This window comes from Pagrus pagrus (genome assembly GCF_965226575.1).
Source record: "Pagrus pagrus genome assembly, chromosome: 2".
In the NCBI taxonomy this organism is placed as follows: domain Eukaryota; kingdom Metazoa; phylum Chordata; class Actinopteri; order Spariformes; family Sparidae; genus Pagrus; species Pagrus pagrus.
Genome location: NC_140186.1, coordinates 21,084,063 through 21,101,900, shown reverse-complemented (window position 1 = coordinate 21,101,900; position 17,838 = coordinate 21,084,063). Strand labels below are relative to the sequence as shown.

The window sequence follows — 17,838 nt, the reverse complement described above, 5'->3', positions numbered from 1 at the left end:
TATGGATTATTGTTGCTGGAGGGTACCCTCGCGGGTCTCCAGCTGCACTTTGAGGAATAAGAAACTACACCGGACTTCTCATCAGCATGTGGGTGAGTCGATAATGACTGAATTTCATTCTAGAGTGAACTATTCCTTTAACTCATGTCACCCTTGTCTTTGACAAAATCATGTATTACCGTAAAGTCACATAATGTGGAAATTAGCATTTTGTGTGATTTGGCGCCCCCCACAGTTTCTGAGTGCCACACCACTGTTGTAAATACAAATCCCAGGTCTGTAACAACTTGTCAGATGTAATATAGGTGCCAACTACAAACAAAACTCATTATGCCATAACAATGTTATTTGTTGATCACTTGTATCTTGAAGTAAAGGCTGTGATCCTACCCTCTCACTGAAGTTACATAGTGCAGAAACTCTATCTATCTATCTATCTATCTATATATCTATCTGAATTTGAATTAAAATAAAATAGATAAAAGAGCAATTGTTGGCTATATATTGTAAAGTAATATAATGCATTGTTCACCATAACATGAAAGCAACGTTTTAATGGTGCAGAGGCACCATGTTGTGGTGTCTAAATGCAATAAAAAAAACCAGGTAACATAACTGAATGGTGATCAAACACACAGTATTGAGGCTGTAATGACTTATTAAAACAACAACAAGGCCTCCTCAACTGTCACTTTTCACAAGTTTCTTTTCACAGACCCAGTAGAGTGAATGGGAACAGCTTTCATCATTCCAACTTTTTTCAGCATCATAATTCTTCATATCCCCGCAGTTTTCACGTGTTTCACCGTTAGGCTCCCCAGAAGACCAGAAGCTGCAATTTAAAAAAAATAAACTTTCATCAGAGAATGCAATCCAAGAATCACAAGGAAGTGACTTAATTACAAACAAACAAACAAACAAACAAACCTTTTGGTCAGCAGTGTCCCATCCACCCATTTCCAAGTCCCCTCTGTCTGTGAGTCAGTCAGGCCGATCCACATGTACTTCTGGAACTTGTTCGCGAAATCCTTTTTTAAAAAGAGAGACACAAACTTTAAACAACTTAACTGAAATTGAAATTCCATTAAACTCATTTCAGTGTCCACCTGATATAGACTTTAACTTCAAGCTTTAACACACACACACACACACACACACACACACACACCTGTTCTTCTTTGCTGTTGATAATCATCAGGTCTGCACCTTTTTGAAGACAGTCATCTCGACTCTGTTGCCAGGTTTTCTTGGTAGATGACACGTAATAGAAACTACCTCTAAAATATTCCCATCCTTGTTGAGCATGGTGAGAAACAGAAAGAACCTTAATATCTCAGCAACAACGAGAATTAAGACATGATTCAGCTACAAAACAAAGAGCCAAGATTTTATCTGTCAGAAATATGTATGTTTGCTGTATCATGGCTCACAGGCTGAGAACTGTGATGAGGGTTAATTTTTTCTTCACTGATTTAATCAGCTTACCACCGTCTTTCAGAATGCTCTTCAGGACCTCTTTCTCATTAGTCAGATCTTTCAGACTGGCCTCAGTATCTGAAACAGAATGACCATCATCTGTCGCGTTAGTCTATACAGTGTTTGTTTCAACCTAAAACAGAATCATTAGCTTTCTTGTAACGAGAATGAGAAACAGAGAGAATGTTAGTATCTCCTTCACAGCAAAAATGATAAAAGAGACAAAATGGTATCTAAGAAATTTACATGTTTGCTGTATCATGGCTCAAGAGTTTTATTTCACTTTAAAAATGTATTTGATCATCCCACTTACCAAAGTTTTCCAGAGACCTCTAAAGGGGAATCTTTCTATTATCTATTTCACAAATCTATCAGTGATGCAGTGTTTGCTTACTCTATCTTGGCCAGGGGCGGTTTCTCATATGGGCAGTATGGGCAGCCCTCCAGGGCGGCATTTGTGGAGGGTCGGCATGAGCGCCCGCAAAAAAAAAAATACTGAGCGGACAGTCGCCCACAGTAGGGCATTAATGACTTCAGATTTTTTCAAGTCGACTTATCTGTCAATAAAGTCGAAGTCGAGTCGACATGTCGTTTGATGACGTCATCACATTGACACAGCAGAGGAACACCTCCATACATGGGATGTGTGTCTGGCCCACAGCCAGAGAGTTTTAAAACCAGGAAACAGCTGATCACAGCAATCAGTCCATCACTTCAGCCGCGGACGTCAAGATGAGCAACTGGAAAGCCGCTGAGATCCAGGAGGTGCTAGCGTCTCCTCAGGCTGCCTTAAATATGTTTGCATTCATTTCATCCGGTTTTTGTAATGGTCATTTACACGTCAAGTCAACTATGTCATGTTGCCCTGTGGGGAGTGGACGGCTGGGCACCCTCTGTTTTGTAAAGGTGCGTCTGCTGCTGCTGAGAAAGTCTCATATACAGAGGTTGTAGAAGAAGGGGGAGGGTGATAGGTTCACCTCTGGACCTCAGCTCTCCCTACTGGTGCGGGGGAGCAGTGAGGCAGGGGATTCAGAATCAGAATTCCTTTATTAGTCCCGCAAACGGAGAAATTTGTGCATCACAGCAGCCAAAGGACAATTCAATATAACAATAAGCAATAACAATAGGAAAAAATAAACAATATAATAAAAAGGTAAGAAATAGAAATAGAATTGTATATACATAATATGTACAATATAAACAGTGTGTTGTTATTAATAAATAATAAATGAGTATGAAAATTGCCCAGTTAGTGCAAACCAAAATGACAAATGAGTTATGTATACATTCATATTAGATTCATCTTATAGTGCACAACTAAGGCAATTAGTAGGCTAAAGTCAATCACAGCAGGAATTGCTTCCAAATAAGCACATTTCAGTCATAATGATATTGTGAATATTAGTTTATAAAAAGGGTTGGGAGGGGGGTGAAGGTGAGGTTTGCCCAGGGTCATGCAAGCTAGGACCGCCACTGATCTTGGCCCTGACGCACCAGGCTGATGGTCGGCCGTTGGCTAATGTCGGAGCCATTCATGAGCGTCTGTGGCCCTGTTGTTGAAGCGTGTACCGCACCGTTGGCATTAGTCGGCCCTTGTCAAAGCTTTTAAGCAACTGAGCGTGTGAAATTGGTGGCGGAGCCCATCAGCGACAGAAATCACTCTGACTGGCTGCCCAGCTAAGTAAATCAGTGCATGAGAAGAGAAATGGAAAAAGGAAAAGGAAAGCTGCTTTATAATGTCGCTGTGTTATTATTTTTATCAGACATATTCTTGATTAGAAGTGGTTACGTTAGCAAGTGGTGTGAAAAAATCATCATGCTTTTCATGCTTCATCATCTTCGCTTTTTTAATGACAAATAGACTATTGCCACCTGGTGGTCTTGAACAGTATTTCCTCTTGGCTGTAGTCCTGGTTGTGGTGTGTTCAAGTGCAGCTTTTTGGATGGGACACAAGTGATGTGAGGGGACGCAAATGTCAGCCTTCATCGCCACTGCTCTTTGAAGTTGGTTTGGTGTGTCTGGGCTCATATTCTCCGTACACAGAAGCTCATTTAAGTCCTTATACTAAAGTCTCATTTTAACACTTTATGGAGTTATAATAACTAAGGTTCAGGAACTGGACCACGCCACTTCTCCTCGCTGATCTGCCACCCAGGCCCAGCCAATCAAACCACCTGTTCTCATCAACCTAACCACCTGTGCCGCATTAACTCAACCACCTTTGTCGCCCTGATTCAATCACCTGTGAAATCTATATATGCAAGCCTAACCATTTCTCTCCCGTTTGTCTCCAGTTCTGACATTCGTTTGAACTAAGACAAGCATTTTGAAAGCTAAAAAATTGAAAACCTTACCACCTTCCCGATGAACAAAGCTGTTTCTTAATCCTCCTGGCATAGATTTTTTTCGACGATCGTTCCGTCATCTCCGAATCTCTTCCACCTGTAATCACCTCCACTCCGGCACAGCCAGCCAGGCAGCCACCACGCCTGTGCTCCACCATCCACGTTGCCCGGCAGCGCATCGTCCACTACTCTGCATCCAGCGGCTCCAGCCAGATGGAGGTCGCGGTCTTCCACGCCGTACTCCAGGTGATAGCCGGTCTCCCAGACACCGCGTGTCCTACCGGCTGCCTCCTGGCGCCCAACCCGCAGCCACATCCCATTCCGTCGGACCGACAACAAAGTCTGGCTTTTCCCACCGCTCACGGCCTCCACCACCACCTCCACTCACGGTTGCCAACTCCTCAGTAAGGGAAGTTGCTATTGGCTGTCCTAAAAGTCGCTAGAAGTCACTAAATGACATCATCACCTAATTTGCATAACTGGCCATATGCATTTAACTGTAATGGATGCTGTAGGAGAGAGGAATAGCGTCGTGGGAGCGACAAAAAGTGAATAAAAAACACCCTTAAAGGAATAGTTCACTCTAAAACAAAATTCAGTCATTATCGACTCACCCTCATGCTGATGAGATCTCAAGTGTAGTTTCTTATTCCTCAAAGTGCAGCTGGAGACCCGCGGGTACCCTCTGGCTGGAATAATCCATATAACGAGCATAAGTGGCGACCGAGAGGAAAAGGTCCATAAAACTACACAAAAACTTTGTAATATTCCTCCATACTGCTCGTCCGCTGCAATCCAAGTGTCCTGAAGTGGTGACATCCAGAGTTTACTCGAAACGGGTAATTTAGTACATTTTTCTATGCTACATATGCCTGGAGGCACGCTCCGCGTTCACGCAAGTCTCCCTCACAGCCGATTGCAGTACGGAAGCAACGCCAGACAAGATGAACGAGACTCGCGATAGATACACACGGGTATTTACATCCCGCTGTGAGTGTCAAAGTTTCAAATCACGAGTGCAGGCAGATCCCTCTTGTGTTTGTGTGTCCCGCGGTCGCTCAAAGCAGGAAGAACATTTTTATCCCTCTCCCTCTTCCCGGTCGTCCGGACCCCCCTTTCCATTTTGTGCAACGCACTCAAATCCCCCTCTCCTACATCCACCTACCTTGAATCCCCCTCTCCTACATCCACCTACCTCGACCCCCCTCTCCTACATCCACCTACCTCGACCCCCCTCTCCTACATCCACCTATCTCGACCCCTCTGTCTTACATCCACCTACTTCGACCCCTCTCTCTTACATTCATCTACCTCAACCCCTCTCTCCTACCCTCATCAAGCCTTCTATCAATTCAAATCAAATTACCCTTGCGCTAAACCAAAACCCTTTCATCTTACTACACTGTCATTCCATACCCTTCACAACCTCCCTTTCCCCTCCATCGACATCGTGACAATAACCAGCTTCATCACATGTGCCCATACGGTTCTCAAACTGCTCTCCGGAGCTCCAGCCCCCTCCATGCTTATCAAAGGCCTACGTAAGGCAGAACCCCAGCTTGCACCGAAACTCTGATTCAATCACCTGTGAAATCTATCTATGCAGGCCTAAACATTTCTCTCCTGTTCGTCTCAGGTTCTTATAACCCTCCCCCCCAGACCCTCTCTGTCTCCACTATCCTCTCACACAGCATCAACGGCAGCCCAGCCTTTTACATCGCCATCCCATGGCAAGAAGATCCCACAGAAGAGGGACCCAGGCCATTCAAGCACAGGAACCACAGGGGGGATGATGAAGCCACGCCGATCAAGACGTGCGCCCATCGAGACGTACCCCCATTCCGAGTCTCAACCTCCCTGGTTGCTAGACGGTCCAGCCAATCTGCAACCCTACTCAAACCCCTCTCTTCATCCACCAACCTCAACCCCCTTTCCTTCATCCACCAACCTCGAAGCCCCTTTCCTTCATCCACCAACCTCGAAGCCCCCCATTTGTGCGTTGCACAAATCCAACAACCCAACCCCCTATCCTTTCCAAAATCTTCTACCAATTTGAATAAACTACCTTAATGTTAAACTGTGGCGTGGTCTTCTTAGTGAAACATTGCGTACACGGTATTTTGCACTCTTGATACCTTTCCTACTATTCTAAGTCTTCATAAAGTCAAAAAGACAGATGTACTGTTTAGCTCCCAGCTAAACATTAAAGCAATACAGCTATAGCAGCCAGCAATTGCATCACAGTCTCTTCAGTAATTGCATTCTCTGGTTACCTTCAACCTTTCTCTGAAGATCATTTCTCTCATTGGTCAGGGCTGTAATCAGTTGGTTGTAACTGGTCTGTAGCTGGTCTCTTTCTTCAGTCAGGTTGTTGAAATTGGTCTGTAGCTGGTTTCTTTCTTTAGTCAGGTTGTTGAAACTGGTCTGTAGCTGGTCTCTTTCTTCAGTCAGGTTGTTGTAACTAGTCTGTAACCTGACCATCTTCATTTCATGCATTTCATTGCTCCTGGTTACTGTGTTTAACATAAAAACAGATTTTAAAAAATTTGCCGAGAGAATTTAATTTTGGGTGATGTAATCATATGTGAACACATATGAACATAGACCACAATTAATAATAACAAACAAATACTGTTAGCCAGTATCACCTGTTGCTTCATCAGCATGTTAACAAAGTACTCACACATGAAAACCAGAGTTATGAGTCCAGTCAGGAGGAGAAGACACAGCAGACCCAGAATCACTGCAGCAGCTCTGAGTGAGCTCTTCTGAACTCGTGTATCTACAGCAGCTGGAATAAGAAGACAATATTTGTAATTTGTTTGTATTTCAATATCATTTCAAATATAGTAAATCAAGCCTTGTATTTGTGGTTTACACTCAATAGATTGCAATCATGAAGCAAGAAATAAAAAGACAAAACAGAGATTAATCCTAACATTTTTCTTATGAACTTTAAACAGATACAGATGCCTTTAGATGGAGTGAAACACCAACCTCACTCTGTGATCACTCACCAATCTAATGCTCTGAGTCAGCAGAAGATTCAGCAGGTCTGAACTTCTTTTTCAAACTCTTTTTTAAATGTATTTGTTTATTTTTTCAGAATTTCTCTCACATTTCTTGCAACACTGTGAAGACCTATCAGGATATCTTTTTCAAAGTGTGCACTGTTGCACGCTCCGGTTTGTTCTCTTTTCACACATTGCACCTCACAACAACAGCAAATTTAAAAGTTTAAATGTAAAATTTTGTCGAAGTGAAAAACTGAAGAGTCCCACCAAGAAAATTGAAAGTGAAATCCTCTCATCAGATGATATGGAAAAGTATTTCTGTGTGTCATCAGCACAATAATGAACAATCTAAAGATTGACTGGCACTATTTTCAGATTCAGTATTAGGTCTGATCTGCAGCATGTTGAAGCCAAATAAAAGTTTCCTCCAGAGGGATCAATAAAGTATATCAGAGAGTTGGTAGGCTCAGTGCTGTGGTTAACTTCTTTCCTCTCTGCCTCCTTCACATTATGGTTTCTCAAACACGTCATGTAAGTCTTTGTTTTACTTCAGACGTGTTCTTTCAGAACATGTAATATAATGTTTGTGTGTGGTGTTATGTAAGAAATGCAGTCAACCTCCGTTTTAGAGTGTTTACATGTTTGTGTTCATTACCTGAGAGTGCAGGTTCAGGTCTCTTTGGCTCCAGGGTGTGGATCCTGTTTTCATTTGCATAAATATTTTCTGAACATTTTCCCAAAGTCCTCCTCTTACCAGGATTACCTGATGGTCTCTCTACATTAGCATAGATATCGAATTCATCCATGACACTCAGCTGTATTGACGCTTCAGTTTGGTCCTGAGGGGCCTGAGGGCATCAAAGTCTGGAGAGTGAGCTTCTGAAATGATAAATGATAAACTATTGGGCTGATCTCTCTGAAATAGAAGGCGTTCCTAACACCTGTCAAATAGTCTGCAACATATTCACACACAAGACTGCATTTAACAGGAAACTGAATTATCTTAGGTAGGTTACTTCTGCAAAATATATTTAGAATATCATACTGCAGCCTCCAAAAAGGCTGTGTACTACCATAAAATGTAAAACTGACAATTCTCTGACAGCAGCACACTATTTTTAACACACACGCACGCACGCACGCACACACACACACACACACACACACACACACACACACACACACACACACCTTTTTTTCACTTCTGTTAACTCTGGCACTCTGTGATGTACAAATTACGTAAACAGCAGATGATAACTGTTGAAGTGAAACACTTCTTCATTTGTACAAACATTTATAGTATATCAGAGGCCTCTATCACAAAGCAGCTTTTTAGTTAGCGAGGCAACTTCAGGGTAAACTCTAACTTTTCAGTGTTATAATGGTGGTTCACTTCTTACCAGGATATATTGTTTTGCTGCACACATAAAACATTACTGGAGCAGGTTACATTTCATTAAAAGCACCACCTTCTGACCAATCCATTTTCTGGAAAAGGGCATTATTATTGATAGAAGTTCATGAGAGGTGTCACCTGTTGCCTGCATGCAATGTCACAGCCATTTCATTGTGCTTTTTATACAACAGAGAAACAGATTGAAGCAATAAAGCCTTGTTAGAAGATATGAAAGAACTGCATTGAATTACGTTTCTATATTTTTTTCGTAATTTGCTCCCTAGTCCGTTTGACACCATGGGGGTTGCGGCTGAAAGAATAAGGCTAAAATTTTCATACACGTCATAAAAATACATCAGAGGAACATATTCATTTAATGCAATGCACAAATGTAATTATAATCAGATTATCTACTCGTGCCCTAATGATGGGGCAGTGACATTACTGTATAAGCCTGTTGATTTACACATTTACACAGTTGGCAGTGTTTGTGTCAGCTGTCCGTCCTGCATTCGTCGGCTGTAACTGTGTTGCTTTAAGCCTGGATTATGTGTGTAACATTGTGTATTTGTCTAAAGGTTTGCACTTCTTTAATAACATATTCCTTCTCTCCTGCCAGAAGACTTTTCCATGTTTGTGGAAAACCTGGGCTGACTTATAGACATGATCACCTTCATGTGACCACTTAGGTATGTATGTATGTATGTATGTATGTATGTATCTATGTCTGTATATATGTACATACTTGGAGTGGTCACTGTACACAAGGGCGAAACTTTAGTTTCAGAAGTGGGGGGGACACAAGTAGGAACGGCAAATTTGTGCGCGCATGGTGCGCCTGATTTCTGCCTGCGTAGAGCTTAAATCATGCCATTTCTATTTAACCCTAGCCTACTATTTTGTCATTAGCCATACTGCCAGTGGCCAAGCGTGGGTCTCAGCACAGAGAGGGCGAAGCATTCTCGAAGGGCCCTTGTGATAGTTATTTAACATTGCATTTCTTCCATTATTTAAACATGCCAGTCACACTAAATATTTCTGCAGAAGACAATGCCACAGATCACCCCCTCTGACACACACACACACACACACACACACACACGCACACACACACACACACACACACACACACACACACACACACACACACACACACACACACACACACACACCTTTTTTCACTTCTGTTAACTCTAGCACTCTGTGATGTACAAATACATAAACAGCAGATGATAACTGTTGAAGTGAAACACTTCTTCATTTGTACAACCATTTATAGTATATCAGAGGCCTCTATCACAAAGCAGCTTTTTAGTTAGCGAGGCAACTTCAGGGCAAACTCTAACTTTTCAGTGTTATAATGGTGGTTCACTTCTTACCAGGATATATTGTTTTGCTGCACACATAAAACATAACTGGAGCATGTTTTGTTTCATTAAAAGCACCACCTTCTGACCAATCCATTTTCTGGAAAATGGCATTATTATTGATAGAAGATCATGAGAGGTGTCACCTGTTGCCTTTATGCAATGTCACAGCCATTTCAGTCATTTTATAACAGAGAAAAAGATTGAAGCAATAAAGCCTTGTTAGAAGATATGAAAGAACTGCTTTAATCATGTTTCTATATTTTTTTTGTAATTTGCTCCCTAGTCCGTTTGACACCATGGGGGTTGCAGCTGAAAGAATCAGGCTAAAATTTTCATACACTACATAAAAATACATCAGAGGAACATATTCATTTAATGCAATGCACAAATGTAATTATAATCAGATTATCTACTCGTGCCCTAATGATGGGGCAGTGACATTACTGTATAAGCCTGTTGATTTACACATTTACACAGTTGGCAGTGTTTGTGTCAGCTGTCCGTCCTGCATTTGTTGGCTGTAACTGTGTTGCTTTAAGCCTGGATTATGTGTGTAACATTGTGTATTTGTCTAAAGGTTTGCACTTCTTTAATAACATATTCCTTCTCTCCTGCCAGAAGACTTTTCCATGTTTGTGGAAAACCTGGGCTGACTTATAGACATGATCACCTTCATGTGACCACTTAGGCATGTATGTCTGTATGTATGTACGTATGTATATATATATACAAATCCCAGGTCTGTAACAACTTCTCAGATGTAACATATAGGTGCCAACCACAAACAAAACTCATTATGCCATAACAGTGTTATTTGTTGAACACTTGATCCTACCCTCTCATTGAAGTCACATAGTGCAGAAACAAGTGATAGTCATCAATATGATCTATCTAGGGCTATTCAATTGTTACAATGATTGTTGGTTGAAATGATATATATCAGATATGCAGGTATGATATCAGTGATAGATAGTTACAGGGTTTGCCAGTGATTTAAGTACATTAAGTACATTTCCTCAAGTACTTAAGTCCAAATTCAGGGAACTTGAGCTTTAGTTTAGTATTTACATTTTAAATGTTATACTTCTACTCCACTACATATCAGAGGCAAATATAATTTTTTATTCTTTTACTTTGTAAATTTGTCTAACAGCTTGAGTTACTACTTACTACTTTTAGATTAGTTGTTCGCTCCTATCCAGTGAGAACAATGTATCTCCAAATGTAGTAATTTTGGGTGTTTATGATAAATTGCAGGATGAAGGGTTCCTCTATGTGTTTTGAAAATGTTCCTACTTCTCAAGAAAACAAACTGTTTTTTCTGAGCTCATGAAAAGTTGACATTTGTGTGTCTCACAGGTTAGTGATGCCTCAAATATGATCTTCTGGATTATGATGCATTTCTATAGATTTAACTATCCAACAGTACATAAAGAGGTTAAAATGAGCTCAACCTTAAACATCTACAGCAGTAAAATGCAACATATTAATCCTAAAACAACTAAATATATAAATCACTTACAGGGACAATTCTACTGCAGAATATGTACTTTTACTTTTTAACTTTAATTAAAGTTGCTGATGATGATTTTGAAGACACATTTTGCATAAAAAGTGATTTAAATGAGTGCTTTGAAATAAAATAAAATAGATAAAAGAGCAGTTGTTGGCTATATATTGTAAAGTAATATAATGCATTGTTCACCATGTCATGAAAGCAACATTTTAATGTCGCAGAGGCACCATTTTGTGGTGTCTAAATGCTATAAAAAATAACAGGTAACATAACTGAATGGTGATCAAACACACAGTATTGAGGCTGTAATGACTTTAAAACAACAGCAAGGCCTCCTCAACTGTCACTTTGCTTTGCCTGTGCCAAAGCATTTATAGTAGGAGTTTCTTTTCACAGACCCAGTAGAGTGAATGGGAACAGCTTTCATCATTCCAACTTTTTTCAGCATCATAATTCTTTATATCTCCACAGTTTTCTTGTGTTCTACCGTTAGGCTCCCCAGAAGCCCAGTAGCTGAAATATGAAAAAATAAACTTCTATCAGAGAGTGCAATCCAAGAATCACAAGGAGATTGTTCAATTTGAAACAAACAAACAAGCAAGCAAACATTCAAACAAACAAACAAACAAACAAACAAACAAACAAACAAAAGCCTGAACCTTTTGGTCAGCAGAGTCCCATCCACCCATTTCCATGTCCCCTCTCTCTGTGAGTCAGTCAGGCCGATCCACATGTACTTCTTGAACCGGTTTGCAAAATCCTTTTTTAAAAAGAGACACAAACTTTAAACAACTTAATTGAAATTTAAGTTTCATTAAACTGATCTCATTGTCCACCTGATGTAGACTTGTACAATACTTCTCTGTGTTTAACACACACACACACACACACACACACACACACACACACACGCACACACACCTGTTCTTCTTTGCTGTTGATAATCATCAGGTCTGCACCTTTTTGAAGACAGTCATCTCGACTCTGTTGCCAGGTTTTCTTGGTAGTAGAAACATAATAGAAACTACCTCTGAAATATACCCCTTGTTGTTGAGCATGGTGAGAAACAGAAAAAAAAATGTCAGTGTCTCATTTACAACAACAAATAGCAAATGATTCACACAAAGAGAGGAGACAAGACGGTATTTTGAGAATTTTAAGGGGGGTTTAATTTCATTTTAACAATTTATTGTATCGTCTTGCTTACCAAAGATATTCAGAGTTCTCTTCAGGTTAGCCCTCTCATCAGTCAAGTTTTTCAGACTGGCCTCAGTATCTGAAAAGAGTGGTCACCATTATTTAAGCAATCAACACACTAATAAGAATAGATTTTGACAGACACATATTTAGAGAGAAGTCAGAGCAAATATTTAAGATGAGTGAGTGCACATTTGCAACAAATCCAAAATCTTATGTGCATAATCATATCTTCCATGTGGTTCCTAAATGGATATGATAATGTGGTACCATATGTGCAAAAACACATTTGGTCACTTGACCACATGTGTTTTGCACATGTGAAATTCATGTGGTTTTTCTGTAACAGGTTTTTCTCTTCAGAAATTTTATTTTACTTACCTTGAAGCTTTCCCTGAAGATTATTTCGGTCTTTGGTCAGGACTTCAGATCTTTCTTGCAGCTGGTCTTTCTCTGTAGTTAGGTTGTTGTAACTGGTCTGTAGCTGGTCTCTTTCTTTAGTCAGGTTGTTGTAACTGGTCTGTAGCTGGTCTCTGTCTTTAGTCAGGTTGTTGTAACTGGTCTGTAGCTGGTCTCTGTCTTTAGTCAGGTTGTTGTAACTAGTCTGTAACTGGTCTCTTTCTTCAGTCAGGTTGTTGTTACTGGTCTGTAACTGGTCTTTCTGTCTTGTCAGCTTGTCCGCAAACTGGTGTCTCTCACTGATGAGGTTGTCGTAACTGGTCTGTAACTGGTCTCTTTCTTTAGTCAGGTTGTTATATCTGGTCTGTAACAGGAACATATCCCTTTCCTGCTCAGATTTGCTTTTGTTATCTGTTTAAAACATAAACAAATAAACACTGTCAACCAGCATTATCTTCCTGGAGGTTATCAACATGCTAATAAAGTACTCACATTGGGAAACCAGAATTTTGAACCCAATCAGAAGGAGAAGACACAGCGCACCCAGGCACAATGCAGCCACACCGCAAGAACTGTTCTTTCCATCACCAGCACCTGAAACTAAAATGCAGGAGTCCATAGTCAACAAAAAACAGTAATGCAATATCAAAACCTACCTATTCACTACCTGTAGAGGGACATCCACAGATATTTTGAGCAGTTGTTGCTGTAGTCTGAAAAAAGTAAACCTAACCCTGCTGCTGCCTATACTGTATGTAAGCCAGCAGCACTCAGCTTGCTAAGCTGGTTCATAGGGTAGTTGAAATAGTTTTCAAAAATATTGAAGCTATTATACGAAAACACAACATTTGGTTCCATTCCTATGCTGATGAGACACAACTCTATCCACCCATCAAACCTAGTGATAAAACCTCCCTTCAACACCTCTGCAGACATTAAAAACTGGATGGCTGAAGACTGTCTCAAGCACAATGACACCAAAGCTGAAGTCGTCCTACCCCTCCCCACCAACCATATCAGGACTCATTTTGATAGTCACCTCCTCCACTGTCCACTGGCCTCTAACTCAAAGCACTCAGCCATAGATTTTAGAGTTTTATTTGACTGAGTTTTTAAATTAGACTTACACATGAAAATGGTTGTCCAACCTTGAAAGGTCATCCACACACCTCAATCACTGCATCTCCCTTAATACATGTCTCTCTCAAAAGTCCCTCCATTAGAATCTCTCCCTCCAACTTATACAATTGTGTCCACATCACACCATCACGTTTTGACATTTTTACATTGGTTACGAGGGTATTTTTGAATTGATTTAAAAATACTTTTAAGGCCCTCTCTGGTTTGGCACCTCCTTACATCTCAGACCTCTTCTCCTATGGCTAAACGCGCTGACTGAGATCATCAGAAAAAACTCTGCTCTTGCAGCTTAAAACCAAAGGTAATTACGCATTTGCTGTCAGAGCCCTCAATCTCAAGCTTGCTGAATCAGTGCCCCATTTTAAGTCACTTCTTAAAACACACTTGTATAAACTGAGTACACTTGTACTAAACCAAAGATATCTTTCTCACCAGGCACTGCAGCAGTCTTTTCATTTATTTCTTCATCAGAGTGGCTCTGTAATGAAACATCCTTCACTGAAGCCTCATTTACTATAGCGATGTCATCTTCCTCTTCAAAGAATACCATCTCCATATTTTATCCACTGAGAGTGATGACCTTGCTGGTCAAAGTGTTTTCTTTAAATGGTGCTGGTCTGTGATGTGATTCTTCTTTTATATCTCTCTCTGCTCATACAGCAACTCTCTCTGTCTCTTCTTCCTCATTTTTCACTAAGTTGTGTTTCTTTGTAAACTTACACTGCAGTAATCTTTATCCTCCAGGTTTATCATTCCTTAAGCTTTTATTGACATATACTGCATGATCATATGAGTTTGTCTACTTTGATCACAATAAACAATCTTGCAATACATTACAAGAGAATTCAACACCATAAACAAGAGTATCTTAAGTTGATGTAATGTTTAATCTGCATAGTGTGAACAATTTAATTTAAATATCTTCTTTAGTACATCAGCATTCTTATATCTTATACTAACTTTTTCTACAAATGCCGTACCAGAAGGTGATGAAGCCAGGAGTCAGGATGCAGGAGTCAGGATACTCCCATTAGTGCATCAGCGCTGTCTTTGTTATGTGTTGGTGAAGTGAGTTTAGGTCCTTAAATGTTGAACTCAAACATGATGGCATTTAAAAATTGACTATGTGGAGAATAAAAAAGCTGCAAAGACTTTCAGTATTTTTAAGGGAATCAATTTTATTTGAACTCTTTAAAGGCTCATAATGTAGGAGCTCCCTTGGCTCATACAAAATGTATCAGTAATTTTCGGTATTTTGGGACTTTTTTCAATGGCAATTGTTCTATGTCTTTGTTGTAAATAAGAAAAGTATTTTTTTTTTTTAAAAAGTCGAGGTCAGGTCCTCACTAATTTGAACCCCAGAGGATTTATCGTGAACTCATACTGGCCAAAAAATTTGATCTGAAATGTTCCCAGGGATCTGAAACTTGGAAATTGCTGACTAAAATATCAATAAAGCAAAGTTGAGTATTTCAAATGAGGAACTGAAACGGGCCAGCTTAAACTTGCAATGGACAAGTTTTCTGATTCAACGTTTAATTATTAAGTAAATGTTGATTGTGCAATGTAATGGAAACAGAAAAATGTAACCATCGGTTAACATTGGTTCCCTATAAACCTTGTCTTTACACTGGCACACGGTCACCCAGTTAAAGGAAGAATTACTGTGGATCCATTTCTATTATAGACTAGTGAACACGGTTTTATTTGTTTGACGTTATAAACAAGTCTGTTGTCTTGAACTGGACAGGAAAGCTATGTATTATAAGCTCATCAACTGCGTTAACCTGTTTGTTTAGCTAACTGTTTAATATCACCATATGGATGTTTCGGGCAAAACTCTCTTATTTAGCCTGTAGCCATATTGTGTCAATTTCCCAATCAACAGGTGGGATTAATTATACAGGTGTTTATGGTCACTTGTAATTAACCCCACCTGTGTATACTGACAGTGAATTGCCAGGATATACGCTGAAGAGTGCGTTTTTACAAGATGTCCTTGTGCCAAGTATTAAAAAGTTAAATTTGACTATTGTCCTCGTCTTCGTTTGAGGTCTAATTCACTAAGAAGACCACGCCAAATTTTAATGTTACGGTAGTTTACTTAAATTGGTAGAAGATTTTGGGAGGATGGGAAAGGAGGGGTTGAGGTTGGTGGATGAAGAAAAGGGGCTTCGAGGTAGGGTTGCAGATAGGCTGGACCGTCTAGGTACGCCTCGATGGGCGCACGTCTTGTCAGCGTGGCTTCAGCGTCCCCCCCATGGTTCCTGTTCTGGAGGATATTCCTGTCATGGGATGCCAATGGCTAAGGCTGGGCTGCCAGTGATCCTATGAGAGAGGATGGTGGAGAAGGAGAGGGTCTTGGGGGGAGGGTTGTAAGAACTTGAGACGAACGGGAGAGAAATGGTTAGGCTTGCATATATAGATTTCGCAGGTGATGAATCAAGGCGACGTAGGTGGTTGAGTTAATGCGGCACAGGTGGTTAGGTTGACGAGACGCAGGTGGTTTGATTGGCTCGGCCTGGGTGGCAGATCAGCGAGGAGGAGTGGCGTGGTCCAGTTCCTGAACCTTAGTTATATTAACTCCATTTATGATTTTAGCGCAATAATTTGTTTAACGTTTGTGTTTTGAAACCATAGCGCGATTTGGCGAGCCTAACTGTGTGTCTTATTTTAATTGCTGACTTAATGACTACTATAATGAATTCTAGCCAACTCCAAAGAATGATAAAAGCATGTCGATATGATCTGTGTCAGTCAACTATGTTTAATCAGAGGTAGCCTATTGTCGTCAGTGTTTTACCATTTTTATATATTATGAATAATCTGGTTTTCTCTTTCTCGCTCTCCCTCTCGCTCTAAGAGTCGTTGAGGCCTGATGGACTGGAAAATAGAGGAGACCAGACTTACAACTTCTGTTCATATTGTTTTCTCTAATCCCTAAGCATTGTTAATTTTTTCTATCATTGTTTATTTTTGCTTATTGTTTTTTGGCTGTGCATATACATTTTTAATCTGCCCCCACACAAAGCCCTATACTTGCTAGTTGGAAGAGGGTCACTATCAAGAGGACTGTTAGCCATTTAAAGTTTTTGAAGAAATTACCAATACTGCTGTTTTCTGTTGTGAACAGTCTCATATTTTGACTTGATGGTGTCGACATCACCAGGGAGCACCAACATTAAAATTAATCTTCTGGGGACCCCATTATATTAAAGATGTGGAGATGATTTTGATGATGGAGAACTTTTTATTCAAGCAAATTTGACACAATGTTCAAAAGGACAAATTAATATATGCTCATGATTTATGTGAGATAAACATTACACTGCAAATAACATGATTGGTTGTTAACAACAGCCATTCTCTTCTTTATTGCAAAGCCAGAACAGTCTCTTAGTCTCGAGACTTGAATTGTAATCTCCAGTCATGGAATGCACCTTAGTAAATTTACCAAACTACTGTAGGCCTACTTAAGTATAATTTTGAGGTATTTTTACCTTACTTGAATATTTCCATTTTCTGCTACTTTATACTTCCACTCCACTACAATTTGGAGGTGAGTAGTGTACCTTTAAGTCCCTACGTTTACTTTAGTTAACTTTTGTTAGTTAGTTGCTTTTCAGATTACATGCTGCATTTAATATTATAGTTATTTTTTTCTCAATTGACAATCAGATTTGAAAGAACAAACAAAAGAAAACACATTCTGATAATCAGAAAAATGCTGAATATTTGATTCAATGACCGTCCAGGCGGGAAATCAGTTGACCCAAAGTGTATCGTATCTCCAGTAAATATTGTAAATATTAATTACTTTTACTTGTACTCTTGTTATTTAATTACATCTGATATCAGATACTTTTACTCAAGTACTTTCATATTGGTGACTTTTACTTTTACTAAAGTAATATTTTATCACAATATCTTTACCTCTACTCAAGTATGACTATGGAGTAGTTTTAACAACACTGTCACATGCAT

The 17,838-nt window shown here is 39.9% G+C and overlaps 2 protein-coding genes across 2 annotated transcripts; both read right to left on the bottom strand.

Moving 5' to 3' along the window:
* Window positions 1-551: 551 nt before the first annotated feature.
* Window positions 552-6,303, bottom strand: LOC311249310 (CD209 antigen-like protein C; the record flags this gene model as incomplete). Its single annotated transcript, XM_084340240.1, has 5 exons — window positions 552-832; window positions 928-1,028; window positions 1,169-1,293; window positions 1,486-1,554; window positions 6,096-6,303. 5 exons carry the CDS (start codon window positions 6,301-6,303, stop codon window positions 682-684), a joined length of 654 nt encoding a protein of 217 aa, XP_084196366.1. The 3' UTR covers window positions 552-681.
* A 5,186-nt stretch (window positions 6,304-11,489) lies between these two features.
* LOC311249302 (uncharacterized protein) lies at window positions 11,490-13,093 on the bottom strand (the record flags this gene model as incomplete). Its single annotated transcript, XM_084340227.1, has 5 exons — window positions 11,490-11,631; window positions 11,778-11,878; window positions 12,040-12,161; window positions 12,326-12,394; window positions 12,697-13,093. The coding sequence occupies 5 exons, from the start codon at window positions 13,091-13,093 to the stop codon at window positions 11,490-11,492; spliced, it is 831 nt and encodes a 276-aa protein (XP_084196353.1).
* Between the last annotated feature and the right edge of the window lie 4,745 nt (window positions 13,094-17,838).